Source organism: Calidris pugnax, unplaced genomic scaffold (genome assembly GCF_001431845.1).
Source record: "Calidris pugnax isolate Ruff unplaced genomic scaffold, ASM143184v1 scaffold198, whole genome shotgun sequence".
NCBI lineage: Eukaryota > Metazoa > Chordata > Aves > Charadriiformes > Scolopacidae > Calidris > Calidris pugnax.
Window position 1 is genome coordinate 1115162 of NW_015090925.1, and position 21791 is coordinate 1136952.

The window sequence follows — 21791 nt, forward strand, 5'->3', positions numbered from 1 at the left end:
AACTGATAATCCCCAGGGCTGCCCGTGCAGCTAGGACAAGGTCGAGCAGCCCTAAAAAGGCTACAAGTGCCTGTAAAAGCAGTTGCAAGAGGGGACGTGCTGCGATAGGCTACGAATGCGAAGTAGCACAAAGATGACAGCCACAGCACCCTCTAGGCTGTGCTGGTCAGTAGAATAGCCACATTTCTCATTATTTAATATGGCAACCCTGCAAAATGAAGTCTACATTGCCAAAAGAACCTTAGAAGAACCTATCATCTGAAGACATTTAAATTTCCTTTCCAACACGGTTGACATATCTGCCACCTGCTTTCCTTAGCCATCAAATTCTTAAACACATGAGTACAATGGATTAAAACAAGTTTATTCTTTGTTGTACATACACACGCTATACCAGTAACACAAGGTAAGGAGCTTTAGCACTGCATTACACTACCGCTACCAGAACAGGAACGTGTTCCTCATCCTTTCCATCTGAACAATATATAGTGACCACAGATGCTACAACCTTTGGTCAACCACTCCCACCACATCTGCCCTTGTGGTCTTTCTGCTGGAGAATCAGACTGTTGTGTGATTTGGAAGCATCTCCATACACCCCCATTCACCCAATTTCAGAAAAAATACAAAAGAAGCTACCAGCGTTCTAGATCACTTACTAAAATCCTGGAAGATCCAAGTAACTGCCATCCCAGCCACAGTGATACAAAGCAGCTTCTAGAATATTAGCCCACTGGCACTCTGCTAAAAACCTGTCTACTAAAAAAAAAAAAAGCTATCTAGCCATACCTCCTATTGCAAACGGTGCCTCTGGCTTCCTTGACATCTCTCCCCTCTTCACCTCCCTCCTCTCCCTCACTCCACCATCGCTCCCTCCCACACTAGGCCCTGGGACCCCAGCAAGGACCAGTGACATGCAGGGACCCTGCGCTCCTGGGGCTCTCTGCCCAGCACCGCTCGGAGAACAGGACAGCTGCCTGCACAGCCAATGAACCACGCTGGTGTCCAGAAGATACCTGGATCTACTGAGTGAGAGGTCTCCAAGCGAGCCAGACTTCTAGTATGGAAGTCATTTTTAACTCACTATAATATATAATTTTCTAAACACAAGTTTTAGTTCACTTGGAATAGAAATCAGCACAGACATTTATTTTCCAAAGAAATTACCTAACTATATTTGAATTTATAAAACTACCACTTTGGCTGTCAAGCTTACTGCCCCCAGTTAAAGTGAAAATCTATTTTATCCCCTTAAGTAAAATCCTTTCCAGATTACTCTGTAGGATCATGACAATTTCTGGCATTAATCATCAGGCATCAAACAAGGGTATTATTTTTTTTCTTGTATACTTAAAGTAGGGCAATTTTTAAAAGTTATGCCATCTTCAAATTCGAAGTTGGATTAAATAGCGTAACTATTTTAAAACATGGCAGCACTTAAATCTGATTACATACTTGGATGTGTATCTGTTAGACTCCATAAACTGCAATTCTCTTTCAACAGGCCTTTTAAAGAACCTCCAATTTGAGTACCAGATTTAAAATCAGTAAGTAGTATTCCATTTCTACATATTGAAAAACTATAAATCCATTATCTGGTTAACCTTAGGCACCTACTTTTTAATTCTTAGCAAAGCCAGAACACTTCACTTTGATCAGTCACTTTAAAAGTTCACGCGTTTCTTTCATTTAGAAAAGAATGGTTTTATCAGCACTTCTGCCTCATTAATTTACCACAGCTAATAAATTTGACCAAAAGAGCAGTAATGAACAACACAGTTATTTAAGGTCACAGATTAACTGGTGTTTCTTAAGAAAACTCAAAAGCTCATGTTAACTCTTAGTTAAATTGCTTGAGGCAAGTGATGCAAGTAGAACTGTGTTTGTGCACCCGAGTTTAAAAGGGAATTCTGCAGTAGTGAAGCTGATAAAAAGGACCTTGCTGAACTTTATAAATGCAAACTATCTTACTTCTGAAAGACTTATTTCCTAATAACATATACATGTGCTTCTGAGTTCATTTCTGCCTTGACATTTCTCAATAAACTCTGCTTTAAGCGATATGGAGACCACAAACTTTAAAAGCAGCCATTGAGGCAGTGCTCAGCCAGCCACCACCTGCAGTTCTGGGCTGGCTTGGTTTCCAGGAACGTGTTAACTACAACAAAGTGATGCAGGTCTTTCCAGCCCACAGATCCATCCCCACATCCAAACTGCAGTCTCTGAAGACTGTGCACACCAGCACAGTTCAGAGTTTCTACATGTTCATACCATTCCCAACACGGACAGGAATTCCCCCTCACGCCAGGAACACAGGGGCTGAGCAAGGGGTCTGTGCAGCTCCCCATCCCCAGGGGCCTTGGTGGCACTCACAGCGGGGAGCCCTGAGAACACCCCACACTCTACCCTTAGCACCTCTTGTGGGGTTCAGGAAGCAGAAGGCAGTTGCTTGGGCATGACGGGGAGGCAAAGAAAAGAAGAACAAGAGTAGGGAAAAGAAGAATACAGTAACGGGAAGGATCAGGAAGAGAACAGGATGATACTGAAAATTCTAGCTAGTAGAATACACTCAATACCAATTCTGGAAGTGAGCCCACCGTTGCATTTTAGCCCAAGCAGCACAGCACAGGTAAAATTTGGGTACTCAGGATGGCGGGGGGGGGGGGGGGTCAGAAGGGAGGAAATTCTTTTTTTCCTCAATTAACATCTTCATAGAAATAAAAGCACATTAAGACTGCAGAGACAGCAAACAGAATTTAGGATGTGACTGTGAGCATGTGCATGTGATACTGGGTTGCAATAAAAAGCTTCCTTCTATGACCTCCTTTCCCCTCCAAGCTCCCTGTTACATGATGTAGGCAGACTGAAAGGGAGCAGCAATTCTGTTATCAAAGACAGAACAGCTATTTTCTTCTTCAGAAAGTTCCACAAGCACCTAGAATTTACATGATGAACTGAAAAAGATTATAAACAAGAAATTACACTTGTGGTTTTTCTGTAAACCAAAAAAAAGTCTATCTTCTGACATTCTGGTTATTAAAAACATTTCCAAGGAAGAAAACAAATCACTTTGAAGGGCAGTGAATACACTACATAAAATCTACTCCAATAGAAAAACAACTGCAGTCTTTTGTACAAGTGCACTTACCAAGTCACAGAACTCAAAAACTAGGAGATAAGGAATGGCTTCCACGCATTGCCCAATACACTGGAGAACATTTGGATGCTGCAGAATGCTAGAGTAAAAAAAAATTCAGTTAAAGCCAGAGAGATGACATGATATATTATTTGCAGTAAAACACAACACACTGAAATCCCTACCAGAAGCTTCAACCCCTAACACTGGCAGGGGGCACACGGACACAGGATGCCAGGATCCAAAGGCACAGGCTCCTCTTGTCCCTTTGTACCAGCTTTGCACTGCTGCAGCACATCACCGAGAGCAGTGAAACCCAGAGATCCCGAAGCCACAAAGCAGCACTGCCACAAGACAGTCACACCCGTTGTCCCGCCACCCCCCTCACCAAAAATAATCACATGCAACTGGTTCATGAGCTACATCCAGAACTGATCTGGCTAAGAGCTAAACCTTTATTTAGCCAGGTTAGTTCCCAGCCAGATCAGTTGCTTTTTCTGAATCGCTTCAAGAGCACTTGTGCCAACACAGCAGAAGGCATGAGATTGCTGCTTCTGACAACTGCCAACAGCTTAAGCCTAACTGCAACTGCAACTACACCTCGGGGCAGCACCGAGAGCAGAGCTCCCTGTGACCACTCACTCGTGGCGAGTGCAGGCCAAGCCCACTGTGAGCTCTGTCTGGGGAACAGCTCTCTCCTTCCCACTCGCCTACACAAGCCATTACCTCCTGCAGGCAGCTCTTCAGAGAGCTCCACTACTCCCAAACACGGGAAGAGAAATTACACTCCCTTTAATATACCAAATACCGGTCCACTGTACAAAGGCTCAGCCCCTAGAAGCGAGCATCCTCCAAGCACACCACAACACAAACACCAAACAATCCTGATTTATTGGTGTTTCCCCCTAGATCAATAATTTCTCAGTTGTAGAGTACTACTAGACTGAAGGTAGTATAATTCTGGGATTTTTTTGCATGCACAAGCCTCCTTGGAAGCTACCAGAACAAAATTAGTTTTTATCACTATGTTGCACTTCATTGTTTGAAAAAGTGAACTTTAAAGAAATTAACGTGTGTCTGATAGCAAAGTGTTGCCAGTTCCCCTGCTTCTAACAGGAAAGCCAAGTACAGGCGTTAAACCTCACTCCTCAGAGACAAGTAATTAGCTATAAGGTTTGTTTGCAACACCAGAAGTTCGTTCTAAACAGCTGTAGAAGAAAAACTGATTAACCAAACAAGTGTGTTTTCCAGTCATGAATAAAAACAATCAAACACATTTAAGGAAAGGGCTTATTTTTATTTCTATGCAAGCTCAACTCTTGCTCACTTTGGACTGACAGTATTCCACTTTGTAAAGCCATGCATTTCAGTTATAAGCAGAGGCAGTAACAGTGACCAGAAGAACTGCCCCCCATTCCCATGCAGTGGTATGAAGTGCAGAAGCTAACCCTGCAGTCAAACATTACTTACTAATACGGTTCTCCATTTCTTAAAAACTGTTCTTGCTCCTTGGGACTTGCGCTCGCCTTCAGCTCCTTCACTATCACCCTTGCAACACTAGTGCCCGTGTAGACCTCTCCGAGCAGAACCTGGAAAAGAGAACCATGTGTTTTTAAGCCAAGGGAAACAAATTTTGGCATTTCCCTGCAAAGAAAAACAAGTGCTAAAGACATGCTGTAAGAAAGATTTCCTGGCTTGTCAACGCTTGCAGGGCTTTGAGAATTAAACACCCATACTTAATGCAACTTGACAACCTATCTACTCATCAACTTTTCTAATGAAGACCACTTATTTACTTCAGATTTTTTCCTAGAAAGAACTGGTAATAACAGGAATGTCTGAATTCAAATCCACAGAGGTAAAATGCGTACCTAGTAAGAAACTACACGTGAACTAAAGCAGCAGCTAAAGTGTGCATACAAAGAAACATAGTATAAGAAAAACTGCAGTTGAAATCCTATTACTTTTTTTTTTTTTAAGAGTACTATTTTAAAGGAAATACAGTCAAGTCAGTTAGGGATAAGACTCAAACTGCAGTACAATATTAAAAAAAAACCCAAAACAAACCAAACCCAACAAAACCAAAAGGCAAACTTCTCACCTTTCCAAACCAGCCATTTCCAATTTCCTGGATGTAGTTTAGACTCTGACGTGCAACTTGAGACTTGGATCCATCTGTCACACACAACAAAAAAAAAGATACCAGGTATCAAACCACTCAGATGGCCAAAGTTATCAACTGTTAAGGAAATAACACAAGCTCCTACAACATCTATTCCCGATTACATCCACACATTCAGACTAAGCAGCAAAGCCTAGTCAGACAAACATAAAATACGAAGGAACGTTGTGACAGTAGCACTCAAGTGAAACTTTTCTCAGCTCCAGCTTCTAAACCATACTAGAACACATTCCCTACAAACAGATGGGGATTCTCCTTAGGATATGTCAACTTGCAATTTTTTGAAGCATTCAGTTAGAAGGCAAAAAGGCTGGGTTCTAATTCCAATATAGAAGTGCAGCAGACCCTGTAGTTGGTTAAAACAAATCATAGAATCATTTAGTTTGGAAAAGACCTTTAAGATCAAGTCCAACTGTTAGCCCAGCACTGCAGAGCTACCTCTAACCCATGTCCCTCAGCACCACATCTACATAAATTTTAAACACCTCCAGGGACAGCAACTCCACCACTGCCCTGGGCAACCTGTTCCAAGGCTTGACAACCCTATCAGTGAAGAATTTTTTCCTGATATCCATCCTAAACCTTCCCTGGTACCACTTGAGGCTGTTTCCTCTTGTCCCATTGCCTGTTCCTTGGGAGAAAACACTGGGTTCCCCCGGCTACACCCTCTTTTCAGGTGGTATAGCGAAAACGCCTCCCCTCAGCCTCCTTTTCTCCAGGCTGAACTGGAGCTCCCTCAGCCTTTCTTCATAAGACTTGTGCTCCAGACCCCTCACCAGTCTACACACTAAATAACCTCCTCACAAACATTTCCTATGTAAACAAAAGCAGAAAACCCAAGACAATGCTCATTGCTTGTGTATCTTAAAATTTATAGTGACACAGAGAGCTATGATTTTAAGAGAAAGGGTTTGACTGCTTTACTCTTCAGCCCAACTGCCCTACTTAGAGCTGCCATCTGGAAGGAGGACACTTTCCGACTAAAAATACCTAATGTGAAGAGTGCAGAGAGGGACAGGGTAGAAAAGCCCAGATCTGGGCAGAGGAGGGGCAGTAACAGTGGCAGGCTCTATCCTACCCAGGAGATCCAGCAGTGTTTACCTCTCTGCTGCTTAAGAACACCAACAGATGTACAGAGAAACTTCCCATCCACACGACTTGTCTGACAGAATTCTAGCCCCCATTTTTATTTCCATAAGCCCCATTTACACCAGTACTACCTTACTGGAACAACTATAGCTGTGCAATATACTCTCAAGGTGATTTGAAGCACAGAGAATGCTGAATCGGTACAACCCCATTTCACCAGTGCACCTTACTTGAGAACACTGCCTGCTCCTGGCAAAATAACTTCCCGTGACAACAATTATGGCAATGTAGAAGCACTGAGATAAAATTATTCACAGAGAATTTTCCCTCGCTCATTAGAACACTGATACAAAAGAAACTTACTCCTCAAAGGCACACTGATAGTTTCTTGAAATTTGTAGGTACAGAACTTGAACAAGAAGCTTCCCTGAACATCTAATGATTAAGCAACACAAGCAATATATGTAAAAATTATATGTGAGGTCCTATAGTACGACAACAACTACTTTATGCTACACTATGTTTGAAATATTTAAGATGCTTCAGTCTCCTTTTGCAATAATTGTATTTTAGAGAACACATTCCAAAGAGCCTTTCCCAGGGCAGTCTCACGCTCTGTCCAGCAGGGAAAGCCCACAGTGCTGGGAGGCAGCCACGCAGCGAGAGCAGCGCTGAGGCACGCGAGTCCCTCTCCCACTGAAGGCCAACGGCAGAAACCCAGCGACCGCCTCGCCAGGGAGAAAACCACCACAGAGCAGAAGTCACCAATGTATCAGAGAATGTCAACCCTTCCTGCACAGAGAGGTGTAATTAAAGTCCTCAAGAGGTTTATTTCAGCTAGTTTAATTCTATTTAGCTACCTTACATGGCATCCTGCCGTAAGTTAACATTTTTTAAGTAATTTTTCACATTTTATCCTATACTTCACTTAAGTGTACTATATATCCTATACTATACTTAAGAAGCTCCTTCAAAATATATTTACTCAGTTTATGTAAGTCTGTAACAATTAACTCGTTACAGTGAAGTTAAACATAGTCAGCTTCACTCCACTTTTGACACTGAAATTGACCGCTTTTAGTTTTTCATTAAAAAACCTGTGTTTTACCTGTACGAGATGGGAACTGGGAGGGAGTTGGTACAGTAATACTGGGAACTGAAAGAGTAAAGACTTCTGCTGGAGACTGAACAGACGGAGTATCTTCTGCTGGAGGTGTAAAATCTATCTCGTCATCGAAGTTATCTTCAAATTCCTGCATAAAGAAATACCTTAGTAAACAAGTTGATCTTTGTCTTAAAATTAGCACTGGTACATTTCTTTTAGCTTGAATGAGCGATGTTAAGGAGGCCTGATTTTTTTCCCAAGGACAGTGACAGATTTTTAGTTTTCTATTCCTTACTTTCAAGTTATTACTGATTTAAAGAGATTACAGTATCAAGTATTGCCTTTATCAAAAAGGGGCTGTTTGTTTTGTGGGTTTCTTTGTGGTTTGGGTTTTTGGTATTTTACTTTAAATGTTACCCCTGGCTTTGAATGAATTACCCTGAACTGACTAGGCCAAATCTTCAGTATTCTTATTCAACAGGAGCATCTTAAACCCTGTCAGCAGACTAAGAAAAACAATTAAAAGAATACACAGGAAAAGGACAAAAAGGCTCTTTAACTACAGCAGAATTGTCTCAAGGGTGTACTTTTACTACTGATCCTGACAGCTAGTAACAATTTTGAAAATACATTAAAGATCCTTACTGCAGCATGGACCAAGTACTTAAAATAAATGGTTGCAACAAGATTTTCCAGTGTGTAGAAACAGAGCTGCTGGCTGCTTCAGAGAGACGCACAGTGACACCGAGGGTCAGTAACGGCCGAGGATCCACAACAATTGAGCAAGCTGTGTGCTGATACCCAGAACACCAGGAATACCACTTGTACATACATTTGCACTTCAGAGGCTTACCTTGAAGTCTATCTCAGGGTCTTTGCAGCATGAGACACAGTTGGCCAGCAGAATTACCAGTACTACCAGAGTACTGAGAGACAGAATCACAAAAGAGGAGGAAATTTCGGCTGTAGCTCCTTCTCCTAGAAATAAACACGTATGTAGTGTTATATAAATGCATTTAGCATTTTAAGAAGTTCCTTTAAAATATATTATCCATCTGCATTTATTTAAAAGATGGAGTTTGAATATTTAACTCTGGATAGGATCCAAAATAAGAGGAAACTGAACAAAAGGACACACTGGTAAAGTCTATCGATGCTCCACCACCTGCCTGTCCCGTTTGGGACCTCCCTGATCCCAGCTACGAGGCCAAGGCCAACATGATTTACTGCAGTAGGTGATGAGCAGTGACAGCCCCAAGCCTCAGGATTCTGCTGAAGTCAACACATCTAAACAAGTATCTAAACACTGATATTAGAAATGTGGTCTTTTTGAAGACATCTCCCATGAACCAAAACACCTGTCCTGAGATAAAAGGCAGCTAGAAGAAATCCTCACTTGACCTGCATACAAATTTAAAATATAGTAATATAAGACAGTACTCTCTGCGTTCAGGACAGTCTGCCAAATATACAAGTTGCTTTAATAAGTGCGGTGAATCTAACTGGATCACCCCAATTTCTATTTCTTGTGATTCATTATGTTATTTGTCTCCATTTCAAGAATTTTAGACACGACCTCTAACCACTTTGCAAACACACTTCCAAATAATTTTCCAAAATTTTATATAGAAATATTCTACAACACATTTTTTATGATTAAGTCAGGCTATTATTACTCACACAGGATCAAAAGCTTTAAATGGCATTTATAAAAATCTTAACTCTTTGCCAGGGGAATGAAACCTATTTTCATCCCTGTTTTCATCCGAAGTTGAGAACAAAGATATGCAGTTCCCTAGGAGACCACGGCACACATCCTGAGGGGTGGTTGTTGTTTCCTTTTAAACAGGTACTGCCACAGGGACTGGAAGAGTAGTTGGATCATATCCGATTAAATATATTTAGGTATTACATCATGTCAGGTGACTAAGATTGACTGGATTTTTTGGGAACATCTGAGTATCAATGGGAACATCTGGCAACAGAATACAGCATAAATGAAGCCTCAGAAATAAATAAAAAAGAAATATCAGAAGTTGATCACTAGTTAAGGGACATACAAACTTGTCCACCTACCTCTTACACCTTCAAAAAACTACAAGGAATTAAATTTCCAGAGAAAGCTATAGCTTTTCATCATGTTCCATGGAATATTTACTGATTTTAATTACATGTAAAGAATAAATTGACATAATCAAAATATTGCTTTAAAAAGGGCTTGCACAGTTTCAGAAGATTACACGTTTTCTGTAGTGTAAATTAGGAATTTCGTCCATACAACAATAGAAGTTAAACAAAAAAGGAAGGTTTTCAAGCAAGTGACATTGCTTCTAGTTTCCCCAACAGCTCTGGCATCCTAACCTCATTAGAAAGGGTGAATACTCCATGCCCAGATAAACTGAACTGTCCAAACCGATCAACCACCAGGTGGAAATTCTGAAGAGAAAAGAATCTCTGATGAGGCCTCTCAATAGAACAATTTATACTCCTTTAGAACAAGTTCTCTACAGAACACCCATGTATTTTTCCGTTTGTAAACATCAACATGAAAAAGGAGGAATGGTAACAGCTGGTTTATGTTTACTTCCTTCAGATGTTCACCAACCTTACTAAGCAGATGGAAAATTATCTAAACCACAAATATAAGCATTTTGTGAAGTCATTAGCTAAATTACTGTAACAAACACACACAGAGGTAATATAGCTTTAGATAAAATAAAAGACATTCCTTTGAACATCTAACTGAAACCAATTAATACAGGGTAGCTTTACTACAAAAAAAGCAAACATATTTATGTTACCAGCTATTACTCATTAAAATTATTATTTTAAAGCCATTTTTCCAAAACCACCTCACCTAATTTCCAAACAGCTTCCTCAACTTCACCACCAGCTTCAGTGAAGTGAAAAGTCAACTCACTGCAGACCATCCACTGAACTGGCGCAGATTTTCCCTAAGAAATACCCGTGAACGCATCATCACAATTAAATATATGTATTCCTCACAGTAGAAGAGCAAGACTCCTGACCTCCCAGAATGTTTCATCCACATACAGGATGCATTTGAGAAAGTCAGCCAAAGTCAATCACCGACACGATGGACTGGGGCACCAAGAGCATGTTTCATTCTTCCGTCAAGTCTACAAAACACTGAAAAAAAATCCAAAAGCTATCCAAAATAAACCAACTTTATTTTGGTTTTATGGTACACTCTAACATCTCCTTTTTCATGCCCACATGGCTAACGTGAACTTCAGTGTCTTCCTGCTCCCCACAGGAGATGAGCATTATCACTTCTCATTAGCATCCTCCCCTGCTCCAAATACCACATCTTCTAGATGTTTTTTTGCTCAGCCTCTACCAGAACTTGGAGCAAATCTTCACAATTTGCTTTACCACTTTCAATCTCACTGCTTCTTTTCAAGACCTAACAGGGGTTTGTGCACCTGAAATACATCTACAGTAATTACACCAGCTGGGGGTCATCAAGGGGGTATCTCTGCCTACAAACCTCCCTCCTGAGCCCCAGGACTATCACACCCACAGTGGCACGGCCACCACACGTGTCTACAGAAACGCTACCATGCTCACTCCAGCTTTGGACCCCACTAGGGACCCCCTGAAAGTCCTAAGTTACCACAGCAAATCCAGCAGGGAGGACTCAAGCTCCTGGTGGTCTTATGCCAGTTTTCTGGCTTATTTAACTCAAAATGAGATATAACGGGCGCTAACAATCACAAGCTGCATTTACTGTATGAGTTTGATACACTGCACGTGTATTCAGCTATTTTATATGAAACAGACAACATCTTTTAGTTGGAATTCCTCCTGCAAAGAAAACTGAATATTTATCAAGCCTATAATCTAAGTGTTCTATGGAAGTTACCCTCTTCCCTGCAATGCAGCCATCTCCTTTAGGTGTCCTGGAATGAATACAGGAAAAAAAAATAAAATTCCTGCTGTTAATTAGGTTACTTCCTAATCTTACAGACTTTCTATAATTCCCAGGAGAAGAAAGTGTGTGAACTAACAGCAACTAGTTGCAAGATGTAATGAAGATTTGTTTTTAAAAAAAAAAAAAAACAACAAAACAACAAAAAACCAAATCAAAGATGACCTTTGAAAAGGCAGGTAACCACTGGCAGTTCATTAAGATGACAGAAGTCACCTAAACTTCCAAAAGCACCAGGCAAATTTCACATCCGAAGTTATAAAAACATGCTTTAATACAAAGAAAAATGCCAAGTATCATGGGCAAGTTTCTGCAATGCTTACAGAATAGCATTTCAGATGACTCATACAAGTAAGAGTTACTAAGAACTACAGAATCATTCTCTATTTGGATAAACTTTGAAGTCTCTCACATAGTAATTAATAAGTGATATTTTTCCATTTGCACTTCTTTAAAAAAAATGAATGTAAAATTAAGTATAAAATGATGGCAACCTATAACTGGGTTAGAATTTTTTATAAGTGAAGGCATTTTAATAGCTTGTATAAATGCCTACTTGGTGATGGAAGTCACTGATTAAGTATTAGAACTGATGTTTGACAAAGTGCTGAAAAACCTGCTGCAGTGTAACCTCTACTGCATTTTTCAACTATTTCCATCCAATGATTAATCCACTGCAGCTTAGTAAAGTGACTTGGAACTGAAAAGGTAGATATTTAACACCTGCCTTTGTTTGTAAATTGTGAGAGCATGAAGGAATGACAGCTATTTATTACAAGATCCTGACCGAAAAAGCAACTAGAAAGAAATTAAACCCAGAGGACCATATTATATAGTCATTGCAGAAAATAGTTTTCTTTAATAAATGAACCCTGTTAAAATACATTGTAAATTTAATTAATCTAAAACTAGATAAAATCCAGTAAATAGCACTCACAATTTTACAATGAATGCAGAAGAATCTTAACGTAATAGATTCTAAGAGTAGAGAAGTCAATGAACTTACTCAGCATAACATCTCAGTTTAAAACCCTACTGTATTTAATGTAAACCTACACAGTAACAACCTACTATGTCTTAATACCTAGCCAGAAGTCAGAATCCGTTCTTTAGCAAAGGAGCTGCAAAACATCCCAAAAATGCTATATATAAATGCCAAGAACATCAGGCTTCCCGTGAGTGAACACCAACAGCCCGGGTGCTTTGGTCAGGTCCATGCACACCCCTGGAGCGGGAGGAAGAGGCCGGGATGCTCGCAGGACTCTACAAACCACGCAGGAGCAGCAGCACGTCTGCGTTACCGTGTGTGTCACTGCAGGGGTAACACAACAGAATGCTTTACAAGAACTCTCTGCGGTGAATGTTCCATCTCAAAATGGCATCGAGATGATCCTGAATTATCAGCACCGAAAATAAGGTCATTTTTCAAAGCCTTACAGTATTAAATACTGATTTTATGCTGTCATTTATCCACTTTTAACAAGCACATGGTATCATATACAATTCAAAGCCCTGGCCAAAGCAGGCATTTAATTAGCAGCTATTCAGGCAGCTTCTTCAGCACCTCTGAAGACTGCCATTTCCCAAGCAAGTTTTACACCAGTGTCTGGAGTGCAGCACATCTGGAGTCAGACGCTGTACGCAGCAGGTACATGGACACACTCACTGCACAAACAAGGATGAGGAATTACGCTGGCATTCTCAGAATCAAGTACAGACACGAGAACATACAGTTCAGTTATTTATTAACATTCTTCCACCCGTTCAAACATGCTATTTTCATACAAACTCTATTCCAAGGCAATTTATATAGGTCAGGACTCTGTATACCTTCCTAAGCTTCTTTCAAGCCTACTCTCTTTTCAAAAGAGAGCCCACTGCCTACCAAACCAACACCTAAGCAAACAAAAGTTTGTTTCTTGCTAGACCTGGTTTCCTTCTCCATCCAGTTCCTCAGTCTACCCACTATGCTCCCAGACACCCCGTGTGTCCCCCACCCATGGGCTCCTCTGCCCCCACTAACCAGGAGCACCTCCAGCCAGAGGGCCTGGCCACGGCCGAGCAGTGGCCACCGCGCAGAAGGACGTTGGGGCCAGACTCACAGTCACAGGCTATGAGAGGCCATGAACTCTGACTCTCCCCAGCGCGGTCCAATGTGATTAATGTAATTAAGGTCTCAACCTGCAGGAAATGGGGTTAAAAACTGCACGACACTGAACAGCTCTAAGCTTGGGGAGAAAAAGTAAACGTACACGACAGACATTCCTGATGACACTACTAAAAGACACCTACTAGACTGGTAAAGGCAGCGCAAGGCCCAGATAAATTAGGCATTATTAGGGCAGAGGGAAGTTGAAGGGAGCATCTGATGTGGAGCGCTCAGCACAGCAGTTGCTATGCGACACCCATCCCTCTGCATAAGCCAGCACTATATAAATGGCAGCTCTGCTCTAATAGCTCTATTTCCAGCACAAACCCAGCATTACAGCAGTCACTGAAACTGCCTCTTGGACGCCCTCAAATTACATGATCATGAGCTGAGAAGAACTTTGCTCCTGAGCTGTCTCCATCTTTCATAAACTTGGTCAGTCTACTTGCTCTGAGTTTAACAGATAATAAGGTAACCAGATTTAGAAGTGCAGTATCACTCTAATTTATAGTGCTTTTGAAAAATATGATTTTAAAAATCTCTCTCAACTTTCCTAAATAATGCTGCAATTCTCTTCAATGTGAGCAATAAGTTGGGAAGTGTTCTGGACTCCTACACAGCTCTTCACCAGTCAGGTTCAGATCATTATCTTTTCCTTACAAAGGGTTTCTCCCGCATTTATTTACTCCCTGAAATCTTCAGAGGTTTGATACTAATAGGCACAAGGCCAACAGATACAACCAACCTATACATTCTGAAGGCCTGTAGGTAACAGGTACAACACTAAAACAAATCCAAAACAATTTCAGACACATCTATTGTGCAATGTCTGGTCTGTATGACAAGGTAAAGCACAACAGTCATTGCAACTCCTGTATTTCACAAAACAATAACTCAAGAGCACATTCCATCAGTTACTGCACTCCCGGCACCTCAGATTTTTCCTGCTCTGCTCCATTTAACACCCGAGGCAAAGAACAGCAGAATTTGTGGGGTGTTTCAGCAGAAAGGCGTGCACACCATCACTTAGCCGTGAAAGGCTGTACTACAGCAGGCTTGAACATACCCTATCAGGACTGCATTCAAACCACCATCAGCCTTCAGCTAAGACACAACACAAGCAAACATAAACTCAACACAAGTTCTGAAGGAGTGCTATTTGCATTTCAGACATTCTCAAGAGAAAAAAAGAAGAGAATTTTCGGGTGAGAGGCACTCCAAATTCCAGTCACCTTTGATGTCAATGCCCATTACCATTACAAGATTACCAGTACAAGTACACATTCCCCAGATCTCAGCCACCTTCCACTGACTTGATGTCCCCAACACAATGCCAGCACCTTCAGGAAATCTAACCCTGCTTCCAAACACCCAAAGTATTCCCAGCAGAGACTGGAAATGTTCCTTCACTGAGCAAATCCCTAAGCACAGACATAAATAACACGTCTTAAGGGACTTGAACGAGGTTCTCAATTTATACCTGCACTTTTCAGCTTTCAGATTTTTAGTACTTATTGCCATTCAAAGAAAACACAAATGTTTACAGTTTTAAAACAATAAAAACAATCTGGAACAAACTATTGAAAATTTTATTGAAAATTATTGAAAATTGTACCAAGTTATTTCAAAAGCCTATCCTCTCATAACATTAGTACTACCCTTACATTGGATAATGCAAAGTTTAAATAACTCACACAAGTCACTTTCAAGTACAGATATTACAAATGTATCTTTATGCAAAAGCACTTCAACACCTGATTTTATTTTCCCTTCTTCCCTACAACTATGGAAAATCCTAATTACTAGATATAGACTCAAGAAAAAACCTCTTAAGGACTTAAAATTACAGCTATCCAAGTTACTTGTACATACTTGTATTTAATCTTTCTGAATACAAGAAGCAGTAATTAACAGCTTGTCAATAAAACTATTTCCTGCCTAAATCTGATTTGTGTTACAGCCTAAAGCAAAGTCTCACGCTTAGAAAGACACGAGTAAGATGACAAGACTTTCAGAAGAAGTGGAAGAAAAAAATAAACCCCAAAATCACATACAGGTTACTCTGTTACTATATTCTTCTAGACAGAAATCGAAATATTTCACCCTTCTACTGAACTTGCCCATTAGATCCCTGTCTTACCCTAGAACTCTATTATTTATAGTCCCTCACCGGGAGGTGGGAGGATTAAAGGCCAATACATGTGCACAGACAACTGTTTTGAAAAACCACCAGCTTTTCTTCTTTAGTACAAGAGTTAATCATCAGAAGTAAGGGTAATGAAGACAGCAAATGGCAGTTTCCTACAGAGTTTTCCCCCGTGAAGCAACAGAAAAGCCTCTGCCACAGTTCTCCCACCCCCTGTGTTCTGGCCACAGTTCCACAGTGACAAAAGCCAGTTTCATAGTGAAATGTGGTTTGTGGATACCTGACCCTGACATCACTACTGTCCTATGCAACAAGTTACAATGCTGTCAAAAAGAAATATTAGCTACTTCATATCACAACTGGATGCACAACCCTGTGTATTAACAATTCTTGGCAAATTATCCCAGTCCTCCCATTTGTCCTCACAAAGAACACCAGTCCATCCTGCAATCTAAGCCAACACATCTTCACACTTTCTCCCATGCTCCCCCTAAACACTTTCAGAATGTGCTTCAGGTGAGTTTCTCCCCCCTAAACACTTTCAGAATGTGCTTCAGGTGAGTTTCTCCCCCCTAAACACTTTCAGAATGTGCTTCAGGTGAGTTTCTCCCCCCTAAACACTTTCAGAATGTGCTTCAGGTGAGTTTCTCCCCCCGATGGAGCCCTCTCTGCAGGCAGGGTGGCACAGGTCACACCTGGGGCAGGGCTGATTCCCACCTACAGCCCCCATCCCCGTTTTCCCTGCGTGCTTGCCCTGGCCCGAGCGTTGGCTGGACAGTCAGTAACCAGTAAAACTGTGAGCTGGGCTTAGTTTTACATTTCTGTCCTTATTCTATTACCCTACAAGTCTTCCCAGTAATGTCAAAGAATTACTCACACAACAGCATAATGCTCAATTTTAATAAGCACTAAATATAGGCCAGCACTTCAAGTGTTTACAGAGAGAGAGCTGTTTGAAGTTTCAGTGTTAGAATCTCATGTTTGCACAAAGGCATCTTAAGACAAGGTAAAAAATATACATGATAAATAATTATGTATCCTATGCCTTCATGGCAGTGTTTCTGGAAAATCTAGGCAACATTATCTTGCAAAGGTACCATCTGATTCTTAAGTGTGTCTGTGCATGTATATACATACACGTAACAAACTGCAGAGCACACGATTCTATACTGCTAGGTATTGGTTTTGATAATTCATTCCTGCTCAAGTGCAGTATGTTTTCATCTGCTACACCATTTCTCCAACAGTGAGGCACAGGAGTTGTAGATATTTATTTTTTTTTAGACAGAATGGACCATAATCATTTAGAGAAGCATGAGAAGATCACACACCATGGCATCTCAAACCATCAGAAGTACCTGCAGTATGGAAACAAACCCATCCGTGCCTCTTTCTCCCACCATTTAACAGGAATACAACCTATTACGATATACTGGGATTGAAGAGACTAATTTCTTTCTGTTCATGTGAAAGGAATCCATACATGCAACCTTCACGTGATGGGACTTTCTAGAATCTTGATTTTACAGTAGATGTGTTTCCAACTCTAATGTACAACTGGGTTAAGAAATGTGGGAAAGAAAGCAAGCAGCAGCATTTTGCCAAAAGAGCTTATTCAGCTGTATTTCTCATCCCTATTCATAGCCGAAGGATCCCTCAGAAGAAGAACAGTCCATAGGATGAATGGCTGATTTTGGAGAACTGGATCTGGTCTACAGATTGAAAGGTTAGAAGCCAGCACCAAAAGCCTGCTGTTACTATTCTCTACACCTCTTTCATACCAAAGAAGTCTCAGGGTGCAAAGGTAGTCCTGAAAATGTCACGTCACATGTTGAGTCACTGCAGTGACGTTTCCTTACCACTAAGGAAGCTTTTGTAAGTGCAGTAGTGTTGGATGAGGTGTTACCTTGTACCAGCATTTCATTCTGGAAATCCCCCAGGAGACACTTCACTGACATAACTTAGTCACACCACCACCTTGCCCAAGCTGTACATGGCACAACACCTTGCTACTGGTTGTGCCTGAACTACACTGGGACTGCCACCCTGACACACTGATTACTGACACCTTCTGATTACAGAAGTGTCCACAGAACGCTTCTGGTACCACTGATGTCGCTCAAGACCTTTCATGACAGCAGCAGAGTGAAAACAAAGAGTGTATTGGCAGCAATAAAAGCATGGAAGCCGTTGCAAACTGTATCCTGAGCCGTATCAAGCCCCAGGTAAGGGATGCACACACCAAACAGAAAGGCAGACCCAAAATCAAACCAAAGGAAGGCTCTGGAACTCCATGTGCTGTCCTTCGGCTGCAGAACTGGAGCACTAGGACTGCGACAGAGAACTGTGATTTCTGCAGCCTCTGGCGCTGCACTGAGAGAGGGTGTCTGTCCCACACAGGGAACCAGGCACGGGCAGTGACCAAACCAGACTACAGCAAGTGTCCAGAATTACTTCTGCTCAGATTTGCCTGACAGTAACTCTGTCTGGATCTCACTACTAACACAAACTCCTTCCTTTATACAGGATCTGGGGCAAAATCAGCACTAATGGGCGCCTTCAAACCAATGACCTGTGCCTGATGCCACGACAACGTACCTTTAGACTGTCTCTGATCAGTGCTATCTTAATAGGCTGAATGATACCTGAGAATTATCAAATACACCCAAGCATTCAAGATGTGAGAAGCGTCCTCAGAAAATGACCTCCTCCTATAAGGATGGCTTCAGCTGTAGCAAAGTCCAGACACTCAGCAGCCGGAGGCGGAGAGAGCAGAGCAAGGCTGTGAAGAAAGCCTCGCAGGGAACACCCCTGCAGCCAAGGAGTCAGGGCTGGCTCCTCGCCTCAGTCACAAACTCAAAGAGACACACAAAAGATAAAAGACAATTTTGCAGCTCTAGCTCTACAATTATTAGGCGTCTGAGAAAGAACCTAGAAAAAGAAGCATAGGGAGAAGTAAACAAGTTTAGTGCTTGAAAGGGGGAGGAAAGATAGACTACTCCCAAGAAAAGTATATGCCACTAATTAAAATCCCCACTTTACAAGCTAGACTTTTCTTAACTTGGAGTGATCTGAGACTCTCACTTACATATGCTTAGAAAATTGCACATAATAAGGAAAGTGTCTTCCTGGACTGTGCACGACCAAGCTCATCAGCACGGACTCAGTGACACTCCGCTGGTCCAGGAGGGAAGTCCCAGGACTGAGGTTCTCAGCACAAACCAAGACAACACGTAGGCACCAGTCCAGCTGCCTCCATCCAACTGATGTAATTCATCACAAGGGTAAAACTGAACACATCTGTGAAAAATGCTACCACCTAGTTGTGTTTTACAGGAAAATACCAGTATTGTTGAGTCCCTGTTACTTTGTATTCGCAAAGACTTCATCTAGCACAGAGGTGACAGAAATACTTTGACCTTACACACAAACCCTCCATTCCAATTCAGAGCTTCCTTGGAGAGGCAGCTGAGTTAACATCAGATACAGAAACCCAAGTCAGAAGAACAGAGAGCCTGGATGTAAATGCAAAGGTTTAGCACAGTAAAGCAGATGTGTCAGATTTGGCTGCAAAATACTGCTGCTAAAGAGCAGTTCCCAGAGCCCTTCCTTCAGCCACACAGCACTAGAAGCGGGAGTCATCTCAGCCCGAAGCATTTGGGTAAAATCACTAACACTCCACAGCACCTCATTCTATGAACTGCTTTCCAGTAGACCTGCCCCCAGCTCTCACCTCCAATATAAAGTGAAACCTTAAATTCAGAACTATCACCGTACATATCAGCATCCTCCTTTTCCATTCACAGAATAAATTAAATCTAAGTTGGTCAAAGTATTTTTAGCTATTAGCATCTTCAACATCTTGGTTTTCCTATATTCTACAATAATCACTATGACCCCAGCCAGGGGAACAGTTACAGCCTTAGTTCCTTTACCTCCTCTCCTTACTGTTGAAAAGAAAAAAAGTTAAACGAGTTTAGAAATGTAACCTCAAAAAGGCAAGACAAATATAGAACACATCATCAATGCACGCCTTCATCTGCAAAGGCCACGAAGCCATGCTTAAAAAGAGCAGCATCGTTCATCCAGCTCGAGGCCCTGGGACCCTGACAGCTCCCCAGCCACGCTGGACATACCTCCCAGCACTCCCACAAAACCCAGTGCTCCTGAACCAGGAATCCAATCTACTCTTGCTAGAACCTGCCCAACACCACTTCCTGCTTTCCAGCTTCCTCCCCAAAAGAGAAGTTAATTTGTTATGGGTATATTCTGTGAACTATTCTGCAAAGTTCACTACCTCGACTACAGACACCTTCCTCCTTTTTCTGTGGATTCCCACCTTTCCCGTAACAAGCTCAAGGCAACGCACATCAAAATGTTTCTCCATTGTCAAAAAAGCAGCCCTTCTTGCTAGGTGAAGAATTGTGGGATCCTGAAATAATTCTGAAAGCAGTTACTAATTATTTTATGAAAAGCTCATTAAATTCTTCACAAGTTTACAGCTCGTACATATCAGACTGAGCATTAGGGTGAACTGGAAAAACTGCCAAGGCAAAGAACAGAGACCATCAGCAACTGCCAGAGCCAGTACAGGAAATCAAAGCAACCTGTCATGGGAAATAGGAGACAGAAATTCACAATATGAAGGTGCTTTTAAACACAACTCATGATTCTTAACCCAGCAAAATAAAGTCACAGTCTTGTCTTCTAGACAGGCTATTTGCCTAGTCTGACAGAGAAGGTTGGAGACAAAACAGTCTCACTGCCATGCACTGGTAAGCTATTTAAAGGAAGGGAGAAAAAAGCCCTTGCAGCTTTCTACCTGGTCACTGCTGTGGTGATAACACAGGACACTGCAGACTAAGAATCTGTTGCACACAAACCCATTTGCACACATGATTTCATTTAGCAGGAAGCCTTCCCAGCAAAAAGTGATGCCAGTGGAACTGAAAAAGTTCCTTTTGAGGCCTTCAAGGTTTAAATACTAAATACCTGTCAATAATATAATCCAAATACATTGCTGCTTATTATATGGGCAAAGATACAGCAGAAAGCAGCTGTTTAACCTCCTGGAGGCCACTGAGTTTTCCATGACAGGATTCGGCACAGTTTGCTAAACTTGAGGTAACGTCCTGTGTGTGCATACTGTGGGCTACAATTATAACCAAAGACAACATATAAAATTATGATACCTCACTGATTTTGCATTAGTCCAGTATTACAACATAATAAGTACTTTTCTAGGCAGCACTGCATTTAAGATACCCAATTCAGCCTTTTAAAAAAAAAAAAAGGCACCACCAAAATCAAGAAAAACCCCAACATTTCAATGCAATCTCCTGCATTTTGTCCAATCATCATTTCATTCTGAGTGAAGCTTTTTACCAGTGTCATGGAAGTTACGTTTTGATCTGCCACCTTCGTAAGACACATAGCATAATCCTGATAGCAAAGAATAATTTTTATGAAAAAAATAAATAATAAAATAAGAGAACACTGGATGCAGACACTCTGACATCTATCTTTAAACAGAAAAATTAACCTCTTTTCAGAAAAAACAAGACACAGAAAAGGTGGATGAGATCCCCCACAGAACTGATTCTGCTGTTTTACAGCCTAAAGAGAAGTCAATATCATTTGGACAAACTTCAAGCAATTCATAAATGAGAAAACTATAATTTAGTCCCAAAGGACATACAGATTTGACTGCCTGTTTTCTCTTTTTCAGCAATTTACTTGTGTAGAAAGCAAGAAAGACCACAAAGAAGGCTGATGGAGGGAGTAACTGATGAGCCATTCAGAAATGTTCTTGGGAATTAAAATATTCAGGAAAGAGGTACAGGTCAAAAATAAAGGAAGTATGGGTTCCACTCCCAGATTTGATACTTTCTGTGGAACAGCAGCCAAATGACCTAATCTCTGTGCTTCAGACCTCTGCTTCCCCACTGCTGCTGCTCCTCCTCTCTGAACATATTGCCTATTTCTGCTGTTCAGCTCCTCATGGCTGGAAACGAAGCTCAGCACACATCCAA

At 41.4% G+C, this 21791-nt stretch overlaps 1 protein-coding gene across 1 annotated transcript in view; it reads right to left on the reverse strand.

Annotated features, from left to right (window-relative positions):
* The window catches only part of LMTK2 (lemur tyrosine kinase 2), a 38318-nt gene extending 18759 nt beyond the window's left edge, over positions 1 to 19559 (reverse strand). Inside the window, exons 1-6 of the mRNA XM_014951358.1 lie at positions 19493 to 19559; positions 8366 to 8490; positions 7516 to 7660; positions 5238 to 5311; positions 4607 to 4725; positions 3149 to 3236 (exon numbers count right to left, since the gene is read on the reverse strand). Of these exons, the coding sequence (XP_014806844.1) occupies positions 3149 to 3236; positions 4607 to 4725; positions 5238 to 5311; positions 7516 to 7660; positions 8366 to 8490; positions 19493 to 19559 (618 nt within the window). The remainder of the gene's footprint in view (positions 1 to 3148; positions 3237 to 4606; positions 4726 to 5237; positions 5312 to 7515; positions 7661 to 8365; positions 8491 to 19492) is intronic.
* Positions 19560 to 21791: the final 2232 nt, after the last annotated feature.